This window comes from Geotrypetes seraphini, chromosome 3, assembly GCF_902459505.1.
Source record: "Geotrypetes seraphini chromosome 3, aGeoSer1.1, whole genome shotgun sequence".
NCBI classification, from domain to species: Eukaryota; Metazoa; Chordata; class Amphibia; order Gymnophiona; family Dermophiidae; genus Geotrypetes; species Geotrypetes seraphini.
The window spans coordinates 180,334,298-180,358,592 of NC_047086.1; the positions used below are offsets into that span (position 1 = coordinate 180,334,298).

Consider the following 24,295-nt stretch of genomic DNA (forward strand, 5'->3'; position numbering starts at 1 on the left):
AAACCCACTAGACCACCAGGTAAGGTCCGGGATGCCGGGGGAGGGTCAGAGCCGTTAAGCAAAGGAACCAGCGTGCTGTGGTTTTCCAAATACAAATAATCACCGCCTCCCATGCCCCATACGCTTAGGCCCACCTTCCAAGCCCACAGGAGGGATTCACTAGGGGTAGGTCATGCCAATCCAATCTTATCAGCTTCTTTGATTGGGTGACGGGAAAGCTAGACCAAGGAGAGTCTCTGGACATAGTATACTTGGATTTCAGCAAAGCGTTTGACAGTGTCCCACACCGCAGACTATTAAACAAGATGAAATCGATGGGTTTAGGCGAGAAGCTAACTGCATGGGTCAGTGATTGGCTGAGTGGAAGACTTCAGAGGGTGGTGGTCAACGGCACCCTCTCTGAGACAGTGGAGTACCGCAGGGCTCAGTCCTGGGACCATCCCTTTTCAACATATTCATAAGAGACTTGACCCGAGGGCTTCAGGGTAAAGTGACACTGTTCGCTGACGATGCCAAACTGTGTAATATAGTAAGTCCTCGACATGGCAGTTGGGCTTCAATGCTAAGAAATGTAAGGTCATGCATCTCGGCTGCGGAAATCCATGCAAAACTTACACCTTGAATGGAGAAACACTAGCTAGGACTTCAGAAGAACGGGACTTGGGAGTAATCATCAGTGCAGACATGAAGGCTGCCAGACAAGTGGAGCAGGCCTCATCCAAGGCAAGGCAAATGTTGGGATGCATCAATAGAGGCTTCATCAGCCGCAAACCTGAAGTCATAATGCCGCTCTACAGAACCATGGTGAGACCTCACCTGGAATACTGTGTGCAATTTTGGAGACCGCACTACAAAAAAGATGTGCTTCGAGCTGAATCGGTCCAGCGAATGGCCACTAGAATGGTCTCCGGACTCAAGAGTCTCCCATACGAGGAAAGACTGGACAAACTGCAGCTCTACTCTCTTGAGGAACGTAGAGAAAGGGGAGACATGATTGAGACATTTAAGTACATCACAGGTCGTGTCGAGGTGGAAAGCGATATGTTCTTCCCCAGGGGACCCTCGGTCACAAGGGGGCACCCGCTCAAACTCAGAGGAGGGAAATTTAATGGTGACACCAGGAAGTATTTCTTCACAGAAAGGGTAGTAGATCACTGGAACAAACTTCTGGTGCAGGTGGTCAAGGCCACCAGCGTGCTCGACTTTAAAAATAAATGGGACATCCATGTGGGATCCCTACAGGGGTCGAGCTAAGGAACTGGGTCATTAGCACTCAGACTTGATGGGGTGGGTCAGAAGAGTGGGCAGACTTGATGGGCTGTAGCCATTTTCTGCCGTCATCTTTCTATGTTTCTATGAGGGTAGAGCTGTCAGTCAGAAGGTCGCACTTCCGTCCTCCTACGAGATAGTTTGTTGAGTAAGAGCTAAGGATATAAAAAATGGTTACACTTCTCCCTCCGAATTCGCAAGGTAAGGTCTGGGATGCCGGGGGAAGGCGGGGGTGGGTCAGAGCCGGCCCAAACGTTATTTGTGGATTTTCAATATTCGCGTGCCAGCTCTGCCCCCTAACCCCTGCAAATATTGAGGGAGAAGTGTACAGTAGTTCAAATGCCAGTAGGTGGAAACGTAGTAAAAATACAGCGACAATCAGATTGTACTTTTGCTGAACTGTTGTGGAGAAGACGAGGTCTCTAATTTCTGAGGCAAAAGAAACCTATATTTTGACATGCCGGCAGACAAGATCTTCATAGCATTCTGTTGTGGCCTTTGCTAAGCAAACTTCTAAAGACTGGGCAGAGAGTAGCAGCAAAGCTTCTGTTTCCTCTGGACAGTGAATGGAAGAGAAACTCTTTTTGAAAATAGATTCTGTAGTCTGTACATACCTGCATGCTCTAATTATAATTTAAGTTACATCTGACATGAATTTCTTGTTTGTTAAGTTTGTAAGGAGCCCTTTTACGAAAGCTTAGCATGTGCTAAATACTAAGAATCCCATAGATATAAAATGGGCTAAGCTTTCATAAAAGGGTCACTAAGTTCTTTTCTTTTTCAGGTGGCTTCTATTTGGAAGAGGGGGATTCATCAAGCAGAGATCTTTCTTTAAATCTTCTTACACTGTGTATCAGCTATATTTTGCTATATAAAATTAATAAAGTTTTTAAAATAAAAATAAATAAAGCACTTTATTTAGCCTTTAATGTAACCTAAAAGACGCTAATGCCACTTGACTTAACATATCACAGTGATAAGGAAACATGATCTCTAGCGACAGTCCTACTAGGGGAGCCATTTGCAGGAAGGAGATGGACTGGGCAGGAACAAATGGACATCTCTCCTGCCCAAAAACCCTTAGCCCCCCCACAGAACCCCTTTGACCTCCCCAGACCCCTGGTCCACTCCGGACCCCTAGATAATCCCCCTGGACCATCAGTGCCATGTCACAGGTAACACCTAGGGGGGGCCGGGTTGTATTTGGGGAGGGGGATTTTAGGTGGAAGGGTGCAGGCAGAACTTAGAGAGACCCTCTCCTTGTGGCCCAGGTGCATCGGGCTGCGGCTTTGTGGGAGTAATGCTGCTTGCAAGATGACTCGCAAGCAGCTTTATTCTTTTGAGGTGGGATTCATCAACCTGTTGTACCTGGATTCCTCAGGTTGCTGAATCCCTTCAGGAAATTAAGGTGTGATAAAGAGAGATCTTTTACTGCACATTGATGAATCTCCCCCCCCAAAAAAAATAAAAATCTCTTATGCTTTATTTTGTAAACATTTTAAAACCTACCTCATTCAGAATTATGTGAAGAATGAATGATTACTGGATGTTTGTAGCGCTGTTACTTTGGTTAAACGGTAATTCCCAATGAATGAGTTGGGCTTTTAATTGTATGCCACTCAGAACCTTTTGCGGGATTAAGCAGTTTATACTGTAAGACAGTGTATCGCAAACTGTGTGCTGCTCGAGATTCCAGGCGCACCACAGATGCCGGGGAGGAGGAGAGGCACCAGCACTGGATGACCGCCTACAGGACATGCCTGTTGCGGCGAGAGACATCCTGTAGGCAGTCAGCCAGCGCCTCTCCTCCTCCCTGGCGTCTCTCCTCTCCTTTTCTTTTTCAGCACCCCCCCCCCCCCACTGGCATCCCAGGGCCTCGTCTGGAGGAACTCTGTGGATGTCGACGTGATGACATCACGAATGTGCGTGACATCATCGTCCACGCACTTTCGAATGCCCTCGAGCCGCAGCCCCCAATGTATTGTGCCACCGGTTTGCAAAGTTTGTGAGACACTGCTGTAGATTTATTTCTACCGAACCTATATATTTATATCTGACGTTAAATACATTATGGGCTCCTTTTACTAAGGTGCGCTAGCATTTTTAGCGCACGCACAAGATTAGTGCGCTATAGCATGCACTAGCCGAAAAATTACCGCCTGCTTAAAAGGAGGCGGTAGCGGCTAGCGCGCGGGGCATTTTAGTGTGCGCTAAGCGCATGCTAAAACCGCTAGCGTGGCTTTGTAAAAGGAGCCTCGTGTAATTTGAAGAAAGCTAGGTTCGTGTGTACTTAACATTTGATTCCCTGTAAAAGGAAGATTTGCATTTATAAATCGAAGCTGGAGCTACGAAGAAGGCTGGTAAAATGTGCCAGCACAAAATGCAGTTTCTACTCTGAATGGCAACAGGTCAATCTGTGAGGTTTATGCCAACCCATTAAAAAAAAAACCACACCAAAAAACCCAATCCAATAAAAGAAATCTTCAGGATAAAGATCCCACACTGGTTTCAAATTACAGGCCTATTTCTTTAATTAATGTAGATGGAAAACTTTTAGCTAAAACTTTGGCTATACGTTTGGCTAAAGCTCTCCCTTTTATTATTGGAATGCACCAAACAGGATTCGTTGCTCAAAGACATTCTTCTAACAACACTAGGCTTGCCTTGCATATGTTGAATTTATCAAAAGCCTTAAATGATCCGGCTTTTTCTGTATCCCTCGATGCAGAGAAGGCCTTTGATCGTGTTGAATGGACCTTCATGTATCCAGAGTTGGAGTGGTTTGGTATTGGTTCAGGATTTATACAAATGGTTCAAACATTGTATAGCTCCCCTGTTGCTAAATTGTATATTAATAATAATTTTTCAGAAGTTTTTAGGTTGCAGAGGGGGGTTAGACAAGGCTGTCCCTTATCTCCTCTGCTTTTTGATATTGTATTGGAACCCTTGTTATTAGCTATTCAGCAAGCAGAGGAGATTCAGGGTATTCCTCGTAGAGATCGGGAATATAAGGTCTCGGCTTACGTGGATGATATATTGCTCTATTTGAGAAATCCTGAGATAACCATTCCTTGCTTACTTGAAATGACTGAGAAATTTGGAAAATTTTCAGGTTACAAGATAAATTGGAGTAAATCAGAAATTCTTCCACTCAATGTCCATTGTACAAAAGGTTTGTTTGATTCATTTCCCTTTCTTTGGAGGGAAGATGGAATAAAGTATTTAGGCATTTGGATTAAAAATACGATGGAAGAAACAATGAAAATAAATGAAAAATCGTTATTACAAAAGGTTACAGAAATGTGTGAGCAATGGAATCCTTTACATCTTTCATGGTGGGGGAGAGTCCAAACTATCAAGATGATGATTTTGCCTGTGGTTTGTTATCAGATGAGTATGTTGCCGGTTTATTTTCAAGAGTCCTTTTATAAAAAATTAAATAGTATTCTTATAAAATTTATTTGGCTGGGTAAAACTCCTAGAGTTGCTTTGGTATCTTTACAAAGACCAATTTTAGAGGGAGGGGTAAATTTTCCCAATTTTTATAGGTATCATCAAGCCTATATTTTGCGCCAGGGTATGTATTGGGTCCTCCCAGAGCTCATGGAAAAACTCCCAGATTGGTTGTGGCTAGAATGGCAACTCATGTCTCCATTACGCCTTTGCCATGTGCTCAGTATCAAAATGCCTAGTTACAGTAAAGATAATAGAATATTAGCTGATACATGGAAAACATTGCGTTATGTAAGTAATTTAACAACTATTCCAATTCACAAATCTACAAATCAATCTATATGGCTGAACTCCAAGATTCAAATTGGCGGAGAAAGGCTCGCCTGGAAGCATTGGATGGTAGCAGGAATACGTATATTAGATGTTATTTCTAATGGTAAAATGCTTGAATTTTCACAGTTGCAACATAAATATGGCCTTAATAGATCAGAAAGTTTTAGATGGTTGCAACTGAAGCATGCCATTCAGGCGGAGTTCCCTGATTGGAAAAACCTTAATAATCAATATAGTATGGAGTTCTTTTGCTTTCAGGCGGACTTCTTGGGTCACCAGGCCGCCAAGTGGTATAAATTATTAACTGGATTTATTAAAAAGAAACCAAACACTGGTCTGAGAGACATTTGGAGCATTGAGATTAAGCATCAAATTACTGCATCTCAATGGCCACGAATTTGGTTTTGGAGGATGAGATGTACAATGTCGGTAACTATGAGACAAACTTGGTTTTTTCTGTTACCTAGAGCATTATGGACCCCTGTTCGGTTACAAAAATTGGATAACTCTAAGTCTAATAAATGTTGGCACTTTCATCTCGAAGCAGGGACTTTAGATCATTTATTATTCTTTGGCCATTTATTATGAAATTTTGGAAATCAATTTGGGACCAAATTAACTGTTTATTAGATAACCCAGTGGCATTATCATATGATACTGTGCTGTTTGGTATGGCAATGAGAGCAAAAAGTCAGATTTCTACAAATAATAACAAATTATTACTTATAATGACTGGGGTTGCCATTCAACAAATTACGTATAATTGGAAAAATTGGAGTAGATTAAATTATAATTTCTGGTGGAATTCCTTATGTTATGTTTATAAAATGGAAAGATTTATTGCAATACAGCGCGGTTTTTTCAGGAAATTTCAGGATGTGTGGGAGTCATTAACAAAGTATTGTAACGATTAGATGACTTTTTTTCCCCTTAAATTTACAAGTTCAATTGTGAGGGGAGGGAGGGGGGTAATTTTATTGTTACATATTGTATAAGGTATTGATTATATGATAGGAAAGGGTGGGAAGGGTGGGAGATAAGGGCATATCATTTGTACCATTGATGATTATTAAGTTTTATATTTATTGTTAATTTGTTTGGACATATTATCACACTTATTGTAAGTGTGAAAATGAATAAAGAATTATAAAAAAAAGAAATCTGCAGGATTTTGAGAGCTAGCCAGTTTTTAAATCACAGTGGTATCTACTGCTTTATTAGAAATGCAAACTATTCTGGTAAAAATATTGTGGTGTAATTATTGCAGCATATTTTCAGCATAGGAATGTAGCTGTGGTTGCAGGAATTAAAAGTCTGCTCTAGATTTAGATATGAAATAGAAAGAGAGAGAGAGAGAGAGAGACTAAAAGCATTTCTGTTCAACAACAAACTATTGCCAAACCAAACTTAATATTTATTTCATCTAGAGTCTCACTTGGGAAGCACTTTCTTTCAATAAACGTTGTAGTGATCCATGTATGCCAGTGAAAGGAGGATGTGAGTGAAAAGGAGAAAGGAGGGCACACTGTGTCCGGCTTTTTTTTTTCAAAGCTGATGCACTGAAAGCACAGAGAAAGGTAGACAAAGAAGCTGACTAGAAGGGGATATGCTGCATTTTCAAGGAATCACAGAGCAGCATGCCGGTGAGCTCCAGGAATATTGTGTCTGTGGCAAGGTACCGAATAAAGCTGTGTTGGGGCTGTGCGCTCTAGGGCTCGCCTGGGGTGCTTCATTCATCATGATTTTAGTTTGATAGTATTAAAGGAAGGCTTTATGCTTTAGATCTTGATGATTGGCTGCTTGCATAAAGCGTCAGAAGTGAAATGACAACTTCTGCTTCTGGATATGCCTGTGAGGTTTTGGCATCCTGGCTGGGAGAGAAAGAAAAAGGAGACCAGATGCATTTCTGATGAGATGTTCAGCACTTCTGCATAGATTTGGGCACAGGCCATTCACATGAAGGGACTGAGTTATCACAAATTTGAAACTCGACAGTAACAGCCTCCAGGAAAGAAACGAAAGCTCTGTTGGTCACGTGTTTTGAGTTACAGGACTAATTAGAAATACTGTTGAATTGAAGCTACTTGCATACAGTGTCAGAGCCAAAATGTTTTTATATATATATATATATATATATATATATATATATATATATATATATATAGTCAAACCTCGGTTTTCGAGTAGCCCGGTTTGCGAGTGTTTTGCAAAACATTCTCGCAAATCTTGTCTCGCAAACCGAGTATTGACTCGATTTGTGAGCACCCCCCGAGAACCGGCATCGCTCCCCCCCCCCGCTCGCAACGGCCCCCCGATTGAATTGGCACCCCCTCCGCGCGAACCAGCACCCCCTGCCTGAACAACTTGAAACTTACCCCCCCCCCCCGTCTGGCACCGGCACGGAGCCCACAGGATGTGCCTGTGCCGCTTAAAGAACTTCCTGCCTCTGCCGGGCCTTGAGCATGCATCTGCGCATGGTCAAGGCCTTCTAATTCTCCCTCTTGCTGAGATTCTCATAATGTGGGGAAAATGACCTAACTCCGGAAGTGTTAACATGTTTTGTGTTAGTCATGCCATTTGTGTGTGCTAACTGCGCGGTATTTATTTTTTGTTACATTTTTTTGGGGGAAGGGCTATGTTGGGCAGAGAATGGGCATGAAAGCACTATTGAGCTACTACACTGACATTGGCGCATGCTAACTGCCGACTTTTATTTAGGAGGCTTCAAGGGCTCCAGCATTCATGGTTTTGGATTGTTTTTTTTCCAGTAGCCATGTGTTAATGCTAACATTAGCCTACATACAGTAGAACATACATAGAGCCCAAATTCACTTGAGATAACTTTGTTTAGCTCATAGACCTCAGTGGTACAACCTGTATGCCACTAAACTTTTAGATCATACAGCGTTCAGGCACCCATGATCGTCATCGGTCTCAATAAATATGAATTATAAATATTTTAAATATTTTACTTTAAATGGTTAGAGAGTTAAAGAAATAAAGATATTCATCTTCATCTATGCGGGTGGGGGTTGGCATCTGACATAGATCTATGTTTCGCCCCAAAGGGCTTTATCAAGGAAATCCCCCTGCAATAAACAGTAGATGTATAAACATCAGATTCAATCCTACACTTTCCAGCATCAATCATTGAAATATCTAGATAACTTTCACGAGTCATACCTTAAATCCAGCGGCTCATGCTCCCCGCGTTCACAGATTTCACCGGGAAACATGGCCGTGGCGTTCTTGCTTTAAATACCCAAACCCTTTTGAAAACGCCACAGCCATGTTTCCCGGTGAAATCTGTGAATGCGGGGAGCATGAGCCGCTGGATTTAAGGTATGATTCGTGAAAGTTATCTAGATATTTCAATGATTGATGCTGGAAAGTGTAGGATTGAATCTGATGTTTATACATCTACTGTTTATTGCAGGGGGATTTCCTTGATAAAGCCCTTTGGGGTGAAACATAGATCTATGTCGGAGTGCCAACCCCCACCCGCGTAGATGAAGATGAGTATCTTTATTTTTTTAACTCTCTAACCATTTAAAGTAAAATATTTGAAATATTTATAATTCATATTTATTGAGACCGATGACGACCATGGGTGCCTGAACGCTGTATGATCTAAAAGTTTAGTGGCATACAGGTGGTACCACTGAGGTCTATGAGCTAAACAAAGTTATCTCAAGTGAATTTGGGCTCTATGTATGTTCTACTGTATTTATGCCAAGTAGAGTCTAGTGAACATTACTGAGCCAGTTGGTTTCATTGTACTAACATTAGCCTACAGCCAGAAGTAGGCCAAATGTACTACCTTACTAGAAATGGGCTTAGCGGCCGTGAAAGTCCTCCGTTGGGACAAGCTAAGCCCATTTACTAGCGCAGTTTAACAGAAAGACCTCTAAGTTTTTATCTGAGGCAATGGAGACTGGTTTATGATCACGTTTAAAAACTTGAAAGGCATTAATATAGAACCAAATCTTTTCCAGAGAAGAAATAATGGTAAAACTAGAGGGCATAATTTGAGGTTACGGGGAGGAAGACTTAGGAGCAATGTTAGGAAATTCTTCATCGCAGAGAAGGTGGTAGATGCCTGGAATGCCCTTCCGAGGGAAGTGATGGACAGGAAAATGGTGATGGAATTCAAAAAAGTGTGGGATAGAAATAGAGGATCTCTAATTAAAAAACTAAGGATGTAAATTAAAGAACTAAGGCCAGTATTGGATAGACTTGCACGGTCTGTGTTCCATATATGGTGATTTGGTGTAGGGTGGGCTGGGGTGGGCATCAATGTGAACTCCATTAATATGGAATAGGAGGATGTTACTGGCCAGACTTTACGGTAAATGTCCTGCAAACAACGGGATGGTTGGATAGGCTGGAGTGAGCTTGGACGGCAACTTCAGCATTTGGAACCTAGGACAATACCAGACTTTACAGTCTCCGGCCCAGAAATATCAAAGAAGAGACAAGTTAATCTAATCATGCATTTTTTAATGAGTATAACGTATGGGCAGACTGGATGGACCGTTCAGGTCTTTATCTGCCGTCATTTACTATGTGATAAGGAGCAGCAGTGGGATGTGAAACAGGCTTCCCTGGATGCCAGCCTAGTGCTCTAACCACAAGGCTACTCCTCCACAATTGAGCATACACATACTATAACCTGTATCCTGCACTGGAGGAGGATTATTCAGGCTGTCACTGTCAGAACAAGCTTCTGCTGCAGGAGAGGCCATCGTGTGCATATCTTCATTGAAAACACCAGAACTGAAGGTTAACAAAGCAGCGTGGTACTTACAAGAGCCACTTCAGTGAGCCGACTCCCTGTGATGGTAGAGTTCTTCCTTCCTGTAGTATAAACAGAATGTCTATTCCTTTGGATCCTTGGTTGGCTTTAAATGATCAGTTTTTCTGTTTGTTTTTGTTTGTTGGAGGGTGATAGGGGAGATTGATATTTGTGTATGGGTTTTTTTTTTTTTTAAATGTGGGAATATTACTTGTTCCAGCTTCTTTTAAGAGTGACCTTATTAGGGTGCAGTAGCTGAACACAGTCTTTATATTCTCTGAAAGCATGAGTTCTTCTCGTTTCAAAACAAGAGTTGCCATTGATAGGCTCTGAAAACTTCAAATTCTTAGAATGGAAGATTATAGTCCTTTAATTGTATGGTGACATAGACAGGGAAGTGCTCATATGAAGGCTGGTCAACAAGTCAAATTGGTTTTGTTGCTAGAGTGTGTACAGCTTTCAAAACAATGATCCAAACCTTTCTGCCAGGCCATCAGAACCCCATTAATGGTCGTTTATGCCTTGTTGGGAAGCCAAATCTTGTTATCTTTGATGGATTAGGTCGGCGACCATTCAAGTCAAGGGACACAGACTGCACCAGTCCTAGTGTTATTCCACTGCATGCATGAATATATAATTTTGACTTTTTTTTTTTTTTAGAGAATTCAACTGGAAAATCAGGTGAATTGAATTTATGTTTCAGCACTAGCCAAACATTGGTTCTCAATACTACATGACAATGAGAGCTTTAATAAAACTAAACAGAGATACTGTAGAAACTCTGTTGCAGTTGAGGTTGAGACACTGAAGTCCCTAATTCTATAAATGGTGGCAAATCAGTAGCCTAGAGAAATGGTACCTCCTGCAACTTTAGGCACCATTTGTAGAACTGTGTCTACTGGTGCCTAAATCAAGTTAGGCTGGAGTTTTCCTGGCCTAAAAATCCAGTGCCTAATGCTTTCCATCCCCAAATTCCACTCCTAACTTATATTAATTGTATTTTAATGGCGTTTTCCGTTATCATGCTAATTAAGCCAATTTTAAAAATGTAAGTTCCGCACAGAAATCGGCTAGGCGGTGCTTAGCCTAGGTGCCATTTATAAAATCAGGCCCTTACTGCTGAGCCCTATAAGCAGGGCTGTGGATTTGGAATCAGAGTTGGAAGCAATTTTGGGTAGGGATGGAGTTGGAGTCAGAGTTGACTCCAACTCCAAAATAAAAACATACCGTATTTTTTGGACCATAAGACACACCCAACTTTAGAGGAGGAAAAACCAAGAAAAAAAATTTGGTTCAGAATTTTTCTTCTTCTTGGTTTTTCCTCCTCTACACACATAGGTGCGTCTGGTGCTGGAAAGCCTGCAGCCCGCAGCTCGAAACAGCCCAAAGAAGCAGCCTGCAGCCAGAAGGCCCCCCCCCAGTACCTTTTTTAAGTAGCGGTGGTCCAGTGCGGTCTCCTGCTGGATGGCTGCCTTTCTCTGCAGAGCGACACACAATGCAGGAGCGTGACCTTTGCGCTTTCTGCCTGGTCCTGCTCCGCTCTGTAATTGGCGTGCAGTGTATTCGGTCTATAAGAAGCACCCCCTTTTCCATCCCCTTTTTGGGGGTGGAAAAAGTGCATCTTATGGTCCAAAAAATACGGTACTTAATCTATGGCACATTTATAATTTTATACTTTTTTGTCCTGGATCTAAAGTACTGGAAAATATATTTACTAGTACTTTGAATCCAGAACAACAAATTTAAACCCCTCTTTTATCAAGCTGTGCTAGAGGATTTTAGATCGGGCCGGCAAGGTAAGCGCTCTGACGCTCATAGGAATTGTATGAGCATCGGTGCATTTACCGCGCTGGCTCGCACTGAAAACCTCTATTGCAGCTTGATAAAAGGGGCCGTTAAAGCCTAATGCTAGAAGAGACTGGAGTTGGAGCCAGTCTGAGTTGGACAGTAGAAAAATAGAGGAGTCGAAGTTTGGTGTACAGACTTCACAGCCTTGCTATAAGGATTCAGATCCTCAGCCATTTCCGAGCCATTACTGAAGTTGCAGTTGCACTACTTCTCCAAGCTTCTGGTAAATGCTGTGCTCAGTGCTGCCCTCTCTGGTTTCCTCATGGATCAGGTTTTAGATGACCAATACCAACCAGCAGTATTCTTGTCCATTATAAAGGCAAATAGATGCAATTATTCCAGACATATGTACGTGTATATGAAGACAAATGCACATTGACAACAATTATCCGGCTATGCACTGTTCTGTAAGCGCACACATATCTTTGACAGTGTGTACCTTGCAGGTGAGGGTGCACATGGGCTGAATCTCACAGGTGTAACTCATAGAATACTTTAGGTTTTGTGTGTGTGTATCCCTAATCTAGGTGTAAACATTTATACAAGTTCAATGAATAGTGTAAATGCTTGTGCCTAAATACATTATGTATGTATATGAGGGGCCGCTGAAAAGTTTTCAGTCCAACCAACAAAGTCGGGGCAGTCTCCATTGGGGGCTATACACTCAGTCCAGTGAATTTCCACTTTTTTTTGTTCTGTCAGAAAAATACAGAACGAAAAAAAGTAGAAAATTGCTGGACTAAATATATAGCCCTTGATGGAGACTGCCCCAACTTTGTTGGTTGGACTGAGAACTTTTCAGCGGCCCCTCGTAAACCTGGTGACATAGGCATCTATTTTCCTTTATAGAATAGGCTTTTAGTGGGTTACCTCAATGATTGTGGTTTATCACAAACACGAACACTCCCCCCCCCCCCCACCTCCTGATATTCAGTGCTGCTTAACTGGCCAGCAACTGCTAATATTCAGTGTGAGATAGCTATCTCTGCTGAATATTCATGGCTAGCCGCCAGCAGGCGATGTCGAGAATATTCAAGTGCTGGCCAGCTAAGTTTAGCAGTCAACTCGGACTGTATAAATAGTAGCCCTGTCTTTGGCCGCTGTTAACTGGCCAGTACTGAATATTTGCTTAGCCAGTTAGATCTGGCTCAAAAAATCTTCAGTTTCAATGCCAGTGGCTGGAAACAGCCTGACACTGAATATCTGGGCTAAGTGCCACTGCTGGTGAAGTATGGGGCCTATTGTTTCTGGTTCAACTAGGTTCCCCTTTATCTGACCGCCCTCTTTGTGGCTGACTTGGAAGCGGTTCTCTGATATGACATAGTAACATAGTAAATGATGGCAGATAAAGACCTGAACAGTCCATCCAGTCTGCCCAATGGCCACATTCATTATACAGTCATGGTTAAATTGTCTTTTCTTTAATATTCCTGGGCAATATACCATAGAAGTCCGCCTGGTACTGTCTTTTAAGTTTCCACTGCTGGAGTTGTCATTGAAACCCTCTCCAGCCTATCTTGACCATCCTGTCACTGGAGCTCCTATTAAAGCCCTCCCCAGCTCATCCTAAACCAAATCACCGTGTATGTATTCTACCATGTTTTTTTTTTTTTTTAATTTCTGTGTGGTTTCTAGAGTGGAGGCAGTTGCTGTTCTGGCATTGACAAAGTGAAGTGGTAAAAAGATTGTGTTTAGGTGGTAGTCTAAGGTGGTGGCGCCTTCCGTGGTGCTTTTCCTTTGTTCTGGAATTTTCTCCCCTTAGACCCCCAAAATGGGCTAAAAACATGGCTTTTTCCATAAGGTTTTACAAGCAGGTAGGCTGGTTTCAGCTCCCCCATGGTTTTATGGTTGGGTGGACTGGTTTCACTTTCCCCCAGAGTTTTACAGGCGGGTAAGCTGATTTCAACTCTGTGGCTCTTACTTTGGTCAATAACTTGTGAGTGAATAGTTGCGAAACATAACGAGTTAAAAGTGGAATTGAGATGAAATAAATTAATCTATCTAAAATACTTGCTTCATAGTTACAAGAAGGGAAAAAGTTTCCTTATTATAGAGTTTATGTGGAGGATAATCCTGTAATGGGATGCTGTTAAGTACCCTAGTTATGGTGCTTATTTCAAGCTTATTCTTTAAAGAAAAGTAAGCATCTGCTTTGCTTTATAGAATACTAGTGCAAATATCCAGAAACATACATAAATGTAAGATGCAAGCACTTACACCAGTCCCTATAGTTGGTGTAAATGCCTATGCCTTGCTGTGTACTGGGTAGGGTGTAATATAAACCTCCCCTCAATACCTCCTATACCACAAGTGTTTGTGCAGTAAAGTCTTCAGGGCCTCAGAGGTGCCACCAGAAGCTCAATATATCTTCATAGCAACTGGCTTTATGCCCCCTATCATCATCGGGTCTATTTAGTATTAGTGTGCAATGCTTAATAAACTTTTTTTGTTTTCAATAAATAATTAATACTTATAAATAAAGTATTTGACTTAACTTGGGTGGTTTAGCCAAGAGGGACAGAGTACGCCAACATGTTTCACCCTGTTCAGGTTTCCTCAGGGCACAATCCCTCAAAACTATGTTACTCTTCACGACGTGGCCACTCGAATTGTGATCTAAGATCTGTATCTGTGATCTGTATCTTAGATCACAATTCGGGTGGCCACGTCGTGAAGAGTAACATAGTTTTGAGGGATTGTGCCCTGAGGAAACCTGAACAGGGTGAAACATGTTGGCGTACTCTGTCCCTCTTGGCTAAACCACCCAAGTTAAGTCAAATACTTTATTTATAAGTATTAATTATTTATTGAAAACAAAAAAAGTTTATTAAGCATTGCACACTAATACTAAATAGACCCGATGATGATAGGGGGCATAAAGCCAGTTGCTATGAAGATATATTGAGCTTCTGGTGGCACCTCTGAGGCCCTGAAGACTTTACTGCACAAACACTTGTGGTATAGAAGGTATTGAGGGGAGGTTTATATTACACCCTACCCCCTACGGTGTTACAGCATATATTCTTCTATTAAGTATTTTTGATTTATAAGCCTTATACACTAATAGCTGTGTACTGGAACACACATAAATTATAGGATTCTGTAATTTACACACATACCTAAACATAGAAAAATGAAGTCATTTAAAGACCACATGGCCTATCCACCTCCCTTTCCATAAATAAATACTTTCTGGAGTTACTTCTGAGTCATCCCCATTCCCCATACCTTCATTTTTATTTCCCTTAAAGTAAACATACTGAGATCTTTAAGGGTGTCCTTATACACTTTATTTTTATATGTTAAGTATATACCACTTATAGCCTAAGTAGTTTACATTCAGGTACTCAAGCATTTTTCCCTCTCCCTTTCCCAGTGGGCTCACACTCTATCTAATGCACCTGGGGTAATGGGGGATTAAGTGACTTGTTCCAAAAATACCTCTCTTTTATATGTTGTAAATATGCTCTTTATCGGGGAGAAAACGGTAGCAAAATATCTTCTTACCCACCCTGTCTTTAATGTGTATTAATGTATATAGTATTTCAAAAGAGGAAGGAGCCTCAGATCCCCATGCGTTGTGAAATATGTTAACTGAACAACCGCCCTGGAAAGGGATAACTCCTCACTGGCTCCTCCCCCCTCCTACCTAATATCAACGTTCAGTGCTAGCTCACACTCTAGTATGTTAAAGTATGTCTTTCGTTTTCAAAAACTTCTGCAAACTATGGATTCACAAGGAACTTCTGTAAACAGGGTCACAAGGAATAGCATGGGATTTGAACCTTCAACCTCAGGATGCTGAGGCTGTGGCTCTAACCACTGCACCACTCCGACTATTTTAGTTGCCTTCCTGTGGATCGCCTCCATCTTTTTGAAGGTACAGTCTGGCGCAGTAGTCCCCAACCTTATCCTGGAGGACCACTAGCCAGTCTGGTTTTCAGAATAGCCCTAATGAATATGCATGGGGCAGATCTGCATTCCTGTCATCTTCATTACATGCAAATCTCAACCTGTTTGGCCATCTTAAGATCATCGCATACAATTACATCCAAGTCCCACTCCTCTTTCATGCACAAAAGTTCTTCGCCCCCCTAAATGGTACCATTCCCTAAGGGTTTTTATTTTCCAACCCACATACGTGCATTTCTTAGCATTAAATCTCAGCTGCCAAATTCCAGACCTGTGCGCCCCACTACACTCCTCCCACCTCGGCAAAGTATGCAGCATCAAATCATGGAGTGTACTTTTCCATTAATCAGTATTCTGTAAGAGGCCACTCCTGTGTGCAAATGACTTATCCCCTATACTAACTAGACAGGTCCTTATAGAATCGCCCCTATAGTGTCTAAATGATTTACAATTTGGCCTTTCACATCTGAGGTCATGATTGGAATCCAGTTGTGCTGAGAGCAAGCAAACTGAATAAACGCCTGCCCCGATCAGTTAACAGCACTGAGTCCAAAATGTAATGAGAGGGAAGCTTATTCAAGTGAATTTTAGTACCAGCACAGATGAAAAGCTTATGGAAAGTTGTCTGTGTATATATTCAAAGGCTATAATTGAATCAAGCAGTGAAGCACAGGCGTAATAGCTGTCTCCCATTCCTGCATGCCTGGTTTGGGAAGGACACCTTAGCAATGGAACCCTTCCAATGGAGTCTCTTTTGTTTGAACAGTGCTGCACTGATGTACAGGCAGTCCCCGAGTTACAAACGCCCGACTTAATTACAACTCATACTTAAGAACGCAGTTGCGGCTTCATTTGATTTCACTGAGCAGTATTTCCAGTGGCACAGACTCCCAAACTTCTCCTGCAGCAGATTCAGGGTTGATGCATGGCCACATTAAGAATAGTGTGTGTTGTGCATACTGTACCTTAGAGGGAACACTGAATTAGGGACAGTTGGCCTTTTTGTCAGCTGGGAGCAGAGGTAAGCAGCAAGAATCTTAAAATCTACAGGTTCTGAGTTACATACAAATCGGACTTAAGAACAGCTTTAAAAACATAACTCGTTCTTAACTTGGGGGCTGCTTGTAATGTGGCTCTTGTGGCAATGCTGAATGCTTAAGTGAACCTAACAATGTCTTGTTGCAGAGAAAATTCATTTCCACTGCAGTTTTATTTTTATTGATGTTTTGCTTTTGTTCTTGTTCCCCTCCCCCTCCCCCAATTCATCCACAGAGTATTTCCATGGGATCCTGTTCTGTCTTTGGAAAGAGTGGTGGCTAGCGCTCGACTTGATGCAAAGCATGCATATCTGCTCCTTTCTCCTGTGGTTTGAAAGTGATTTTACAGGTATTCTGGCTTGGGGGGTGGGGGGTGGGGGTGTTCATGAGTTCGCTTTCAGTTCTTATAGCTGCTTCAGAATTTAACATCCTTGTATGTGCATATCTCCTGCGTGTGCATTCATGTATGAATTGACACGCGTCCGATCAATTTGGGTGATCAAAAAGAATTGCATGTGGAGTGTAATTTTATAAGCAGGCAGCTAGTGGCCCAAAAGTATTGAATTCTTTGCCTCAGAGTCTGCGACAGATTGATTCGATAGCTCTCTTTCGAAAACAACTGAAAGCCTTTTTTGTCCAGCAAGCTTTTCTTTAGTATTTTTATTAAGGTGACATCATTGCATTTAGGGAGGTATTCATCAAGTGTCTTTAAACTAGGGTTAAACACTAAACTAGGGTTAAACACTGAAAAGAAGGCAAAAAATCCACAACAAAAACTTAATTATAAATTAATACTGATGCAACTTTTTTGGCTGTACACATCCCTGGTTTTCTTGTATAAGAATATAGAGCAGGGATCTCAAAGTTCCTCCTTGAGGGCCGCAATCCAGTCAGGTTTTCAGGATTTCCCCAATGAATATGCATTGAAAGCAGTGCATGCACATAGATCTCATGCATATTCATTGGGGAAATCCTGAAAACCCGACTGGATTGCGGCCCTCAAGAAGGGACTTTGAGACCCCTGACATAGAGCCTGTACGAATTTTCATTATTGAGAGGGACTTTGTGATCCTTTATAGATGTGCTAAACAAGAACCATGTGAGTAACTCATGTGCACTGCTAAGATTTGCTATCTACAGATTAAAATGAGGCTTTGAACACGTGGCTCAGCCAGAAGGAAGCCCCTAATTGGCTCAGGCACCTCAGGTCCCTCCCAAGGGGGAGAAGCTCGAAGTGCCTGAGCCAATCAGGGCCTTAGGCTCCTCCCTGTGTATCACATGATACAATGGAGCGGGGCCTAAGGCCGACATTGCGTCGGGCAGGGTGGAGGAGGACTTTGCGGTTCCTCATGTTCCCACCACTGGAGTCCTACGGAGCAGGAGGGACTGAGTACCCCTCCTGCTCCCAACTTTTAGGTACGGGGGTGTTGGGTCGGACTGGAGGTGGGCTGGTCGGGGTGTGTATGCCATGCCATTTGCGGGGGGGGGGGGTGTTAGCATGGGGGGGAGGCTTTTTTTAAAATTTTTTTTGTTATAGGCCTGCTATTTTTCGGCCTATTAAAAAAATGAAAAAAGAAAAAAAAGCCGGCAAAGCCCTGACAGCAGTGACAGCTGCTTCTCCTGTCACTTCTGTCAGGGCTCTCTCCAACTCAATCTGATCTGTGCAGTCGGTTGGTGGCGTGCCTCCAATCACTTCCATTTGCATGAAGATGGTTGGTGAATCGGTCGGCCTGCCTCCAATCGCACATGGATCGGAAGGTTAGTGAATCTAGCCCTTAACCAGTTAATATAATAAAATCAGGCTTAAAAATCAATTCAAATTAATGTTCAGGGTTGTAGTATAGCTTAGCTGGGAAGTTCCTTTAGCTTACAGATCCAATACAGACGTGTCAGAAGGTAAACATCCTGTCTGCTATTTTATCCAGGAGAATGAATAGGATGGCAGGCCTCTAACACTCTCTAGAGCAGTGGTCTCAAACTCTCAGCCCGGGGGCCACATGTGGCCTGCCAGGTACTATTTTGAGGCCCTCGGTATGTTTATCATAATCACAAAAGTAAAATAAAACAGCTTTTTGATCATATGTCTCTTTAGCTATAAATGACAATATTATTATTAAGACTTAGCCAAAAGGAAATATTTATAAACTATAAAGAGTTTTACCTCATGCGATATTATCATTTCATTAATAAGACATTAAATATTTTTTTCTGAGGCCCTCCAAGTACCTACAAATCCAAAATGTGGCCCTGCAAAGGGTTTGAGTTTGAGACCACTGCTCTAGAGGGACAAAAGATTTGTAAAACCTTAAGACTGTGTATAGATTGTAGAAGCTGGAGAGCAGAGATCATACATCGTTTTTCACAGCTAAAAGTTAAATGAAGAATGAGCCCTGAATTCTTTTGCCTAATATGAGCACAATCTATATGTGTATACATAGTTCTCAAGTTATTTTCTGACTAGTTATCTGAAATGTTTGTTTTAGGGGCACTGTTTTTTCTTCACAAGAAAGAAGCACCTGTTTCCTGTTACACTCATAACTTTATTTCAATCCTCTTTATGCTTCTTGGTTTTTGGTATTATCACTTGTGCTAATGTTAATTGTTCTTTGTTTAGACTAAAATGGGGAATTCTGAAAGCCAGTACAGTCTTCAAGGATCTAAAGTTCACAGTGGTGCTGCCGTTGCTGCTGTAATGCAGAAACCGTGCTCTTTGAAAATCCGCAGCATTCATGATAAAGATGACAAGTCCCGCTCCTCACACGGATGGGGACACAACAGCAGTGGAACCAGCTATAAATCCCGGCCCCTGGGTAGGAACTGCCTCTCGCAGTTCAAGGGCATCCAGCCTTATTCATCCAGGTACAGCGATCCAGAAGCAAAGGGATTCAAGAGCAGTCCCCATGCCATTCTCAAGTCAAACATCTCCGAAAACTGCTTCCAAGCAAATAACAACACTTACTTGCCAGAGAATGGTTATCACTACATTGATGCTGAAACAGCAACAAGACATATGGCCTCTAAGGAATGCAACGGGCACATTTTAAATGATTTTGATATCCATGAGGATATGGCATCATCCTTCGATCCGGAAAACAGGAAGAGCCCAAAAGTTCTCATTAAAACGTTGGGAAAGTTTGACGGATGTTTAAGGGTTGAGTTTCACAACAGCGGTAGCGATAAGGTGCCTGTGGAGGAATCTAATGGACCAGTGCAGCTTTTAAGATACTCTCCAGCTTTGGAACCAAAAGCTAATAATCTCTGTGAAGTTAGGAGGAACTCTAGCACGGATTATACTTCCAGTCGTGGGCTGTCAGTGAGTGATTTGGGTTTAAGATCTAGCAAAGGAAGTTCCTTGAGTTCAGACTCTTCATGGTATGACTGTCCCTGGGGCAATGCGAGGGATAGTAGTGAGGTGGATAACTCCTACCTAACCAGAAGCGCTCCGGACACAAGTATGCCTATCAATCTTCTGCTAAATGATGATAAACTGTCTTTCATCCAAAGATCATCTCTTTCTTCCCTCCGGGAACTATACAAGGATACAAATTTAGAAAACGACCTACCTTCAAGCGGCCGACTTTCTGATGAATACATGAATGCTCATACAAGACTGAGCAACCGTGTTTCGTTTGCCTCAGATATTGATGTCGTGTCCAGAGTAGAACACAGAGGTCCTGCACGGTACTCCTCTTACACTCTCCCATGCAGGAGGTCCAAGCCATTAACAGAAGATATTTCCAAGAAAGACACACTGAAAAGTCGTATGCGACGCATCAGTGATTGGACTGGGAGCCTCTCCAGAAAGAAGAGAAAACTACAGGTAGGAAATGCATCTTAAGAAAACATTTACATGCTTATTTGGAAGCTGGTAGATTGACACATGCAAGCCTTTCTTGAGGATCCACCAGCCTGTTAGGTTTTCTGAACGTCCACAGTGAATATACATAAAATAAACTTGCATGTACTGCCTTTATTGCATGCAAAATTAGCTCATGCATATTCATTGCAGGTATTCTGAATATATGACTGGCCGGTGGCCCACCCAGGACTGGTGTGAGAAATGATTTCTTATTTTAATTGTCTAAGCCTGTTATGCTGAAATTTGTTGTGTGTCTTGTTAGAAGAAGCCTTTGGGCATGTACACAAATGATTGAACCTTTGGCTGGTTGGCTTGTTTGTGAGATACTGAAAACTTCCCAGAGCCAGTAAATAGAAAAGTAGCATTTTCCAACTGAATAAATAGATAGAGAGATAGATAGGTAAATATATTATATGTATATATCTTTAATATTGAAAGAGGAATTACTGTTAACATTAAACTATGCAGCAATTTACAGTAATTAGAAATATTAAAAAAAAAAAAGAAGGCAGAAAAAGACCATATGGTCTATCTAGTCTGCTTATCTATGCCAGCTACTAACTCTTTTCCTCCCAAGTATATATAATCTAAGATAGGGTTACCAGATTTACCAAAAGGAAAATCCGGACCAATGACTACACCCCCCCAGGCCCGCTCAGTTCCGCCTGTGTCATGCCCCGTTCTGCCCTCCCCACAGTCCCACCCCAGACAGCATTTGCACATGCGCAGATGTGACGCAATGATGTCAAGAGCACGTGTGCGTGACATCACTGTTGTGCGAATGCCCCTTCCTGACGCGATTTTGAAGAGAAGCTGTCTGGTCCTCCGGACATGTCCTCGAAAAGGAGGACATTATCGGGGAAATCCGGACATCTGGTAACCCTAATCTAAGATCTCATGAGCAGCATCTAATCAACTTTCCTTAGCAACAGCAGCAGATGAATCCAGAGACCAGTGGGATAGCACACATCTACCAGCAGGAGGAGATAGAGAAACTGATTAACAGGTGGTCCTATTGGCTGGCACTCTTCCTTTATCTTCAGTATGCTCTATCTCCCAGCAGGTGATGGTCGCTTTTCAACTAGCTCCTGGATTCTGGCCATGACTGGATAGTTATTTTCTCCTGTTGATGTTTCTCTTCAGTGAGATGGCAATTTTATTTATCCTGTTGAGGTTGCTCTTCAGTGAGACAGGGGTGTCCGGCTGAATGTTGTCAGCTTTAGGGGTTACACCTGGGCTCCTCCAGATCCCTGCTTCACCCTCCCTCTAGTGATAGAGGGTCTGATGTGGTCTCTATTTTTCTTCTTTCCCTTAATGTAAAAAAAAAAAAAGACCACAGTTACTGATACCATTTCTGTCCTACTTGTGCTGAGCAGCCGGCATTTACCGGCATCTACCGGCACTAACAAAGAAATTGTGAGTATCGGTTTTATAAACTGTTCCAATCCTTGGAACATCTCGAGCAGTTGTTAGACACGAAGGGTGGGAGGGAATGTGTTACAGTCTCAGGTTCACCTTCTTCTTCAGTCACCCAGACCGTTAGTATGTGATTATATACAGGTTCTAGGTTCCATGGTGATGCCTCTGAATGTGAGGCCTTGGGCTTGTTTTCATGTGAGAATGCTGCAGCAGTCACTTATGTTCCGGTAGATCCCAGTATATCAAGCCTGCAATCGTGGTCTATAGTGGATTCCTCAAGCATAGCTCAGTATAAGTTTCTGCCGCTGCGAGATTAATCTGTTCAAAGTCCTGCCACGGTCTTCGCTGGACTGTCTGTTAGTTACCAATGATGCCAGTGTATTGGATTGGGGGGCTCAGTGCCTTCAATTCTCAGCTCAAGGAGTCTGGTCTCAGCATGGGCCTCAATCCTTGCTCAATCTTCTGGAGTTTTGGATGATCAGACTAGCGATTCAGGCATTTCAGGTCATGTTTCAGGGCTGTCCAATAAGTTTTAGGACAGTGTCACGGTGGTGACATTCTTCAACAATATACAATAGATGTCGGTAATCCACTCACATGAAACGGTCAATATTCAATAAACTGTTAACCATTCTTATTGAACCTATTATTTAGTCATATTTTTTTAGCATATTAGTTTATGCAGGAAAAGGCCTCAGAGTTAGGGAGTACTACGCTTATGGACTCATCGGCGTTCTTTGCCAGCTTAGATGTAATCAATATACATACTCCATCCTTCAATCACTGGCCAAAAACCTGCTTAGTGCATTTTTACTATTCATATTTTACTTATAATCTTTTTGTCCTTTTTTTCTTTTCTTTTAAACTATAACTTGTGACTAATTCACTCCAGAGTGAACATCTGAATAAAGACCACTTCATAGTTTGAAAAAAACTAAAAGAAATTTACTTATCTTTATCTTTTTAATTCATTCGTAAATTTCATGTACTCAGACTAATGGGGCCAGAACTGGAGCTTTTCCACGCTCTCGGAGCTAGAGCTCGAGCTGACGCAGCCGGCGTTTCGTGGACCATTAGTTTGTCCGCTGCTTCAGGGCCAATTTCAGGGCACAGTGATATCTACAAATTAAAATCAATACAATAACTTGTCAGAAGGACATAATTTTTTTAAAAAATCAATACCTAATTTATTCTAGCAAATTACTGCCTCTTAATGTTATGTCAGAGATTTTCAAACACCGGCAAGATGGCGCCAGCGCATGATTTATACACCCTCAAACCTACGTCATCGAATACTCCACCCTCGCTCTTATCCTATTGGCTCTGTGGTTTGAAGGTTCTAAACATCTGATGGAGCATACCAGAATCAAGTCCATAAGCGTAGTACTCCCTAACTCTGAGGCCTTTTCCTGCATAAACTAATATGCTCAAAAATATGCCTAAATAATAGGTTCAATAAGAATGGTTAACAGTTTATTGAATATTGACCGTTTCATGTGAGTGGATTACCGACATCTGTTGTATATTGGTTATTTATACCACTCAGTTAAAGATTCCTTAAGTTTTGGCATTATTCAACAGCCAGGGAGGTACGTAAAGTCCTCAGTTGACAAGCAATGTACTAGTTATTCTTCAATGGGTGGAATCTCACTTGGCGGCTCATTTATAGAACAGGAAAAGGGTTTATTTTAGCCAGACTTCCTCAGCAAACCTCTTCTACATCCCGGAAATTGGGAACTGTCTGCTCAGGCGTTCCAGCTCTTTGTATAGAGGTGAGACCTCCTAGAAATAAACCTCATGGCCTAGTCTTGAAATACGAGCTTTGTCGGTTCTTTAGCAGATGCAGGGACTGAGAGTTAGAGGGGGTAGACGCATTGGCTCTTTAATGGCCTCTGGCTCGTCTTAAAGTATTTCCCCTTGACCAATGATTGCATGTGTATTCCATCTCATGGCTTGAGTTCATGGCACGATAATCCTGGTAGCTCTGGGTTTTGTTTTGTTCCCACGCTGTCCATGATATGTGGATCTGAGGAATTTGTTGGTGGGCGAGCCCTTGTGGTTCCCAATACCTCCGGAATTACTCACGCAGGGTTCAGTATGGAAATTCGTCCCACTTTGGTATTACGGCATAACTCTTCAAAAGTCAATGCTGAGACGTAAGAGGTATTCGGAGCAGATTATTTCTACTCTTCTCCAGGCAAAACACACTTCTACATCTGCGGCTTATGCTAGCGTCTGGTTTTTTTGTGTTTTTTTTTTTAGATTCTTGGGTATTTCGCCCTTCCAGACTTCTCTGTCCTGTATTCTTAAACTTGTGGCACGAGGGTTTCGCTAAGGGCTTAGTGTATAATTTCCTTCAGTTTCAAGTGG

The 24,295-nt window shown here is 42.1% G+C and overlaps 1 protein-coding gene across 1 annotated transcript in view; it reads left to right on the forward strand.

Annotated features, from left to right (window-relative positions):
• Positions 1-16,882: 16,882 nt before the first annotated feature.
• The window catches only part of TIAM2 (TIAM Rac1 associated GEF 2), a 296,813-nt gene continuing 289,400 nt past the window's right edge, over positions 16,883-24,295 (forward strand). The window contains exons 1-2 of the mRNA XM_033937889.1: positions 16,883-16,996; positions 19,262-20,467. Coding sequence (XP_033793780.1) covers positions 19,268-20,467 — 1,200 coding nt within the window. The 5' untranslated portion in view covers positions 16,883-16,996; positions 19,262-19,267. The remainder of the gene's footprint in view (positions 16,997-19,261; positions 20,468-24,295) is intronic.